Source organism: Poecilia reticulata, linkage group LG22, assembly GCF_000633615.1.
Source record: "Poecilia reticulata strain Guanapo linkage group LG22, Guppy_female_1.0+MT, whole genome shotgun sequence".
NCBI lineage: Eukaryota > Metazoa > Chordata > Actinopteri > Cyprinodontiformes > Poeciliidae > Poecilia > Poecilia reticulata.
In genome coordinates, this window is record NC_024352.1 from 861,103 (window position 1) to 869,101 (window position 7,999).

Here is a 7,999-nt window from a genome sequence, read left to right on the forward strand (position 1 = left end):
GTTTGGTAAGTTACTGAATGCAGAGCTGGAAGTGAGACTGAGTTAACAGTGAGGAGCTAAAGGTCTGTTAGACGTGAAAAGTATCATTTTTATTTATTTTGTAGATCAAACTGTTGCACTGATGTAGAGAGATGTTMAAGAAGAACAAAACTTGTTTTTTAGATTTTATTTTTGTTGGTCAAACTGATGTATTGAGTTTAAAACTGCTGAGTCCTATTTTATGAGCTGTTTTCTACTTTAGTTTTAGAAAGAGGTAGAACCAATTCAGTTACCAGTCAATTTATATCAATGCATTTTGACCAATAAGATATATCAGAATCTGGTAGCCTGTCTGTACTATGCATGACTTTAATCTGATTATTGGATTGTAAATAGTAACATGTTAGAATACTTGTTACTGAAACAAGGGTCAGATTAGAGTAACGCATTGCTGACGTGTTGATGGCATAATAGTTTGACATTTCTGCTCAAGCTATTTACTGATCTGTCAGGTTTCCGATATGCGTCCCCCCAAAGACAGACTCGTTCCTACGCCCTTGTTAGCAAGCAATTTTTTTCTCARTGAAATATGTTATGTCCCCCTAAATAAGACAAACTTATACACAGAATGGTTTTTTTCTAAAATGTAAGTTTTTAAAATTCATATTTAGCATGCAAAGGACAAATTAAATTAATTTTTTTGGTCACAATTTGAGAGACAATTAAAATGTAGCTGCATCAATCAAGGCGGGTGATAAACTAAGTCTTCAGAAATGAATGCAGCAGGTTGAATCATAGGCAATGTGAGGTACAGAAGCGCTGCGCAAAAATAAAACCTCAGACATTTGTTGCACTACAACACATGCCGCAAAGCTGCATGTGAGAGTTGCGCCGGGTGAAGAGAGTCGATTTGCACTGGTGGCGAGTTGTAAATTATTTCATTAGCCTATTTGTAAATAATTTAAATAGTTGCCTGCCTTCTGAAGGTGACAGAGTGGCTGCTGACMCAATGTGACGTTGACTGACAATTATTTACCAGCCTCTATAGGCTTTGGAAAAACAAAAAAATAGTTTTGTCAAATATGTTAGTATTCATCCATGGTAAGAAAACAAATTTGTCATATTTGAAGTTTGAGATGTGCTTTTCTAAAGTAGCTCTCTATACATCACACATGATACTGAAACAGTGATGTAATTGGTTTTGAAATTCCTTGTCAATGTTTCTAAATGTCAGTATTTAGATATATGGTAAATACCCTGTAATCCTCTTTGTCTCTTTTTCTCCTAGATCTGAAGTCATTTGCTTCACTGCCATCGTATTATGTGTCTCTACTCTACATCAGTCAAAGTCTGGTGCTGATTGGCTGGGAGAGGTGACACCATCAGCACATTTTCCCTCTTATTCCCATGCAAGCTTCCATGACTTTTGACTGTGGCCCAAGGAATCTGTTTCACACCTCAATAACTGGAAAGAGAGCAGAATTGTATTTGCTCTGTCAAGGGGAAAATAAATCTGTCCTTCAGCGGCATCTTATCTTGTCAACAGTTCAACCTGTGACAGGTTTAATTTAAATCTACTGTTACACGAAGCTGAAGCTTCCTGTCTAAAAATTCCTTTAAAATTGATTATGTATGAACATCATACACAGTGTTCATTGATGTAATGAAGTGATGATTTATGCTATGAAATATAGTCTGCATCAGCAGTCTGGTGTGTAGCATTGCCCATCACATTGAACAGTCTTCTGCACTACAACTAAATTCAGAAAGAAGGCAGAACATGTTACAATAGTAGCTGTCAAGTGAAGAGGATGATGTAAAATTAATAAAAAGTTTAAGGTTTAAACTTTGTAAACATTTGTTTAAATGTTACTCAATACTTTAGCCAGGCACTGTTTAATGAACATGGCTTCTGTTAGCCTTTAATGTGGACACTTGAAAACAGACATCTGACCAGAAAACCCAACTGCATTAATTTGTAGTGTCACACTATTAATTGGTTCAATTATTCTGAACAGGACAATGASTTTTTATGTGGATATACAGAATCAAACAAAGAATTAGTTACAATCAATTCACAACAAAAGATGTGAGTGATGTCAGACAGTGSTCTGACATCACTCACATCTGCTCAAAGTGATGGTTAAGAAAACAAAGCAGCAGTTGGAAGTTCACTGACCAGGTTTTGTCTGTCCCTTATTTGCTTCCTTTCTGTGCTCTAATTGAATAGATCAGCAGTACTGTATTGGACACGCAAAAATAAGTCTCTTTACTCTTTTGACCTAGAGAGGCTTGGAGAAAAAAAACTATTTTGAGTATATTTTAATGTTGGTCCATCTGTTAGACATGAAAACAACACCTCACCTTCTGCCATAACATGAAGTGCCTTAAAATGAGAGGAGACGATGGCCCAGACTGGCATCAATATTGAGCCAGTCAGACATTTTTCTGCATGATGAAAGGAAATTTAAACAATTAGCTTAGACAAGATTTTGTATTAGTATGGAAATACAATTTCTCAGCTTGTTTACTTTTTCTTTCTGTTGGGATATTAGCATAAGTGTGACCATAAGCCATATGGATGGCTGCGAGAAAAATGGCCAGGAAGCGGATTCTTTAAACTGATACCAACTTTCTCAAATAACCTTTAATATGGAAAATGCAAAACATTAACTATTTGAGGAACTTTGAATCTGTTAAAAAGAAAGAATTTCATATTATTAATCAATGGCATCCAAGCTTTGGACTTAGTGTATACTAGGGGTTGAATGACTTATTTTTTGAAGTCTACTACATGATAAAAGTCGAGTCAACGTCACTAGTCACTGTGACGTCATAGTGACGTAAACACCAAACCCTTCAGAACAACTTAGAGGCTTTATCAGCCATATTCACAACAAATATTGATTAAAAAAATCTCGCTTTTATGCAGAATTAAAAGAACAAGAAACAGATCCAAACACCAGCTGATACTTATTACACTGACCACAGTGATGCTTTTAGAACATCACAAACCAAACTTATGAACGGATCCTATTTGGTTACAGTTGAATAATAGCTGCCACCTGCTGTGCAGCAGGATGCTCCGCTGACTCAGCAGCAGCCATCTTTATGGGATTAACCGACATGCAGATTGCCTCTATCAGATCCTCAGAATGAAGTTTAAACTTTGTTTCCTGATGTTGTATTTTTATAAGAGCGTAAAGCTACCAGGTTAAAAGCTTCAATACACAGGGTGATGGTGATCAGTTGGATGGATAAAAAAGCCCGACATCATGACTTATTGTTGCACATTACTCCGGTAGTCTATTTTTTTTATATAGAAATTTTTCAGCACTAGATTATTTGACAGCAATCCGTCAGGAAGGGGGCAGGGAGAGAGGAGTGGGGCAGAGAGGCCCAGCAAACCGAGGACGGGAGTCAGGCTCCCGACTCCCCGGTCTACAGTCTSTACATGCGGGGCGCCGGGCAACGCTCCTGTTCCGGTAGCTTTTGCTGAAATTTTCAGCTTCTCTTTCATAAATTATTTACATTTTTATACAATTTCAATTATCTGACTAACTCACCTAATTCACCTTCTTGGAAAAATCAGTTTTGTAACGTGATTGCTACTAGTCGACTAGTTGGTGCAACCCCTGTGTATACAAATGAGAGCTTCACAAAGCATTACAAAACAATATGACACTTTCATTTCTTTACAGTTACTTTGAAACAATTTTCAAAGTGTTTGAATGGCTGAAACGTAAGCAACTGTAATGTACTTTATACCGATCAACAACATAAGCACAAAGAAAACATAGTCAATTGAAAATGTTATTCTTCCTTTAAATTCTAGGATTTTATAAGATGCTTCACTTTGATAATTTATGAAACAATTAAGAGAAAGACAGACAGAAAAGTAAAAAAAAAAATCCATCCACAGAGCAGTAAGGTTCTAAGTAGAGAACTTGATTGATTCATAAAAGTGGGAGTTTTGGTATTTTGATAGTTTGCTGCACAATGACACCAGCAGTTAACTTAGAAAAGTTTTCTACCCAATACTGCGTGAAGAGTTACAAAAATATTTTCAAAGTCAGTCATTCTTCTTCACAAAGGTATCTTAAAGATTAAAAAACAAACAAACTAAGCATGTTTAACAAATATCACTTTATTCTTAAACATTTTAGGTAAATTTAAAACAAAAAGGGATTTATGTTTTAACTTGTGTTCCACCCTATAATAATTTTGCCTTTTCTTCCTATACTTGTTTTCAATTTTTGTTTTCCTGGAAATATATTAAAAACAATATTGGGATTTGATTTCAAAGTACTTTCTCGTTGTTAGGCTAATTTGTTCATTACTTGCAAGGAGCTTACATTTGCTGTTGGTTTGTAAAGTAATAAATATAAAGAATATATCATGAATCCTAACTTATTTTTACAATGAATGGGTTAATGTTATTTACTTAATGTCTTTAGTCTTTTTCTCATAATGTGCTTGTAAATTATTATTATTATTATTATGTAAACACTTTATAATAAATAAATAATTGATCCCATTTATGCCAGCTGATGTGCATTTATCTGTACGTTAATATATAAGAGAAACCAAAGTCAGATTTTTTTTTCTAGCCTGGGAAAAACAAACTCTTGTTCTATTATTTGCTTCATACAGAGGATCTGGACCTTTGGGTATTGAGAAACGATTACTTGCTGGAGGTGTGAACTTTGTTGAAATGTTACATTTTACCCAATCAAAATGTACTGCAGGGTCAGCCCATGGCAAATGTTGAGGGTGCCAGCCATAAAATGGGCAAGAAAATAAAGTAACTTTAACTGGTTTTTTAAAAATGTATATGTATTAACAAAATTTCCTAATATAAAATATTCTACACTAAGTTAACTGCACAGTAAAAAATGTTATATACTACATTAATAATATTTTGCTTAGCACTAATGAGATGGTAAGCATTATTGTTTCATGAGGTTTTTGACCATCAACACTTTGCCCAATGATTCAAAACTCGACAGTGACATCAGTTCATTATGTCTGAACTGAAATTATAATGACCTTTTTATTCAAATAAATCATACTTCAAAAAAATATTAGAACATGGCAGTGTTTTTATCAAACATGGTTCTTGTGGTGTAATCCATTGAATTACATGGACCAGGGAGCAGACCATGCTTAGCCACTGACATGAAAAAGCTTATCAATCAATCAAGTTTATTTATAGCACATTTCAAAAACTGCTAAGGTAGCCAAAGTGCTGTACATTAAAACAGAAAAGTAAAAAACATACAAACATATGAAATGTACAAAAATCACTTACATGGCAGCTGTATTTTGAGGTGCCATACAAGACCACAGTATGTTAAAATCCAAGGAATAAAAGTGTGTTTTTAAAAATTGCTTAAAAGCAGGAAGAGAGGAGGCCTGTCTGACACTCAAGGGTAACTTGTTCCATAACTTGGGAGCAACAACAGCAAATGCCCCATCACCTCTAAGCTAGTTTTATGGTCTCTCTGCATCAAACACTCAGCTGATCTTAGTGATTGGCGTGGGCAGWATGGTTGAAGCATCTCAGATAGATGTGGTGGAATAAGGTTGTATTTGAAAACAAATAAAAGCTTCAAATGAATCCTGTAGTGCACATGGAGCCAGTGAAGGGAGGCTAAGATGGGAATGATCCTAGCGTGTCTTGTCTGCTTGAGTTAACAGACAAGCAGCAGCTCTGCAAAAGCTGCAGGCATAATCCCTACGTATTACAGTGCATTACAGTGATCGCAATGAACTGTGATTAAAGCGTGAATTAAATTCTCCAGGCCGTCTTGTCAAGATTGATTTCACCTTTGTTATTTGGCGAAGATGATTATAAACTTTTCTGAACGACACTGTTTCTCAATTTTAAATCAGTCAAACTTTACCCCCATGTTGGTGACAGTGAGCCAACATCTACTCTGATGGAGTGACAGCAACTCACGTCTAAACAACACAACTCCTGTCTTGTTCTCACTTAGTCAACAAAGCTAAGAAGAAGCTGTGTTTTTATGTCATTAAGGCAGCGTGTGAGTTTCTTGTTAGGTGCCAAATGAAAATAGATCTGGCAGTCATCAGCATAACAGTGAAATTAAATACCATGTTTCTCAAAAAACAGAAAAGGGGGAGTAAGTAAGGAGAAAAAAAGAGGGCCAAGAATTTACCCCTGGGGATCCCATATGGAAGAGGAGCATTTCTTTTATGCTGTGTCGATGTAAATTAATGTGTGAGCAACAGACAACCTTAATTTCCCTATGGGATTAATAAAGTTTTTACCTGCCTTACCTTACCTGAAAGGAGGCTGTGAATAACCTGTAATGTCCACATGGTGCTAATGATAAAAAATTACAATTTTGTGATCAAGTGTTGAAAGCCAACGACAAATCTGAACGCACTAAACAACAAACTTTCCAGAGGCTGTTGATATAAATATATTGTTTAAAACCCTCAAAAGTGCACTCTATGCACTGAAACAGCTCAGTGATACCAGTATGGTAACAACTAATTGTAGACAACCTTCTCTAATATTTTAAAAATAAATGGAAGATTAGAAATACATCTGAAATTGTAGAAGAGAGAGGGGTTTATATGGAGTGAAAATATTCTCAAAATATCTGTGCATATGTAAAAATATTTGTGCGTGTGTAAAAATGGATTTGTAACTCGTGTAAGCATCTTTGTGTGTAAGTTTGGATAGTTGTATCTGTGAAACATGATTTATAAGCGTAAAAAGAAAATAAACCTTTTCCTCCATCTACAAATGTTGAAAATGCACGAGTCGCCAAATACACACACACAAAACTGCATTTACACACAGATCCAGTTACGAGTGCACAACTATTTTTGAGACTCATTTCACGCTTCGGGAAGCCCCCAGATTTGTGTGTAGATGATGCGTTTACATGCTAGTAAAAGCTGGGACATCTGAGTTTTGCTCTGAGTCTAGTGTTTTTATCCTCTGAACGTTTTTCACTGTACCGATATGGAAAATATGTTTGGTGGAAAACGGTATATCTCAGCACTTCCTTATAATATTCCAAAATTGTTTATAGACATATTGTGCATTTTGAGCGGTACAGGAGACCAAGCGGTCTGAAAAACAACCACTGGTTGGCGGAATGGTTCGATGGCCGGAGGCAAACCAAGAAGCAAGACGGAGCATCCCGGTGATCTGTCCTCAGAAGTAATTAGAAGTTAAACCTCCAGGCTTTGCTCTCCAATTATAATGAGACATGGAGTAATTATTAATAATTTCAGATTACGTTATATCTGGTACTCTGCCCTCCTCATATGTCTCTGTTAGCGGGAGCTAATGTTTATGTCAGCTACGGTACGTTTGATGTTGGGAGCTGAGTCCATGTATTTTTAGTGTCACACTCAAGCAGTTTGAGTCTTTAATCCATAAAAATTATCTGTGTGGTTCTTACAGTTTCTGTTTTGCCCGAAAGGTTCCAATCAAATTCCTAAGTCAAGTTGCTGACTGATATTTGTATACATAGTTTGTGAGATATTCTGATTTGCCTTTTACTTTATTCACTAAGTGAATATAATTAAGTGAAATAAATTGCCTTTCGATTCTAATTTATTGAATTTCTATGTGTATAAATAACATTTTATATTTATCTCTACACAGGACAAAACGACTGACTGATGGATCGGGTTCTGGTGTTACTGTATTTTAACTTTCTGGAGGATCAGGATCTTTCACATCTCATCAACACACTAATCCTCTTAACAGGATTAGTGTGTTAAGAGGATTCACACACTAATCCTGTTAGTGTGTTAACACTAACAGGATTAGTGTTAATGTTAACACTAACACTCTCTGAATTCAGAGGATTCTGAGAATCCTCTGAATTCTCAGAGGATTCTCAGATCCAGAGGATTCAATATGCTGGATATCTAAATGATGGTTTGGTGTCCCCATCATTTAGATAMTTCCTGGTCCAGCACGCCTGAATTAAATGGCTGCTTAGGACAGTCAAGTTCTCCAGAGTCGTGC

General features: G+C 35.9%; 1 protein-coding gene across 6 annotated transcripts in view; it reads left to right on the plus strand.

The window, feature by feature from the left end:
• Positions 1-5,780, plus strand: part of LOC103458078 (MAM domain-containing glycosylphosphatidylinositol anchor protein 2-like) — a 202,698-nt gene extending 196,918 nt beyond the window's left edge. For 5 of the 6 annotated variants that reach the window (XM_008398631.2, XM_008398632.2, XM_008398633.2 and 2 more), the window contains one exon: positions 1,268-5,780. In XM_008398631.2, coding sequence (XP_008396853.1) covers positions 1,268-1,356 — 89 coding nt within the window. In that variant the 3' untranslated portion in view covers positions 1,357-5,780. The remainder of the gene's footprint in view (positions 1-1,267) is intronic. The other variant, XR_532533.2, reaches the window with a different exon arrangement.
• The last annotated feature ends 2,219 nt before the right edge of the window (positions 5,781-7,999 follow it).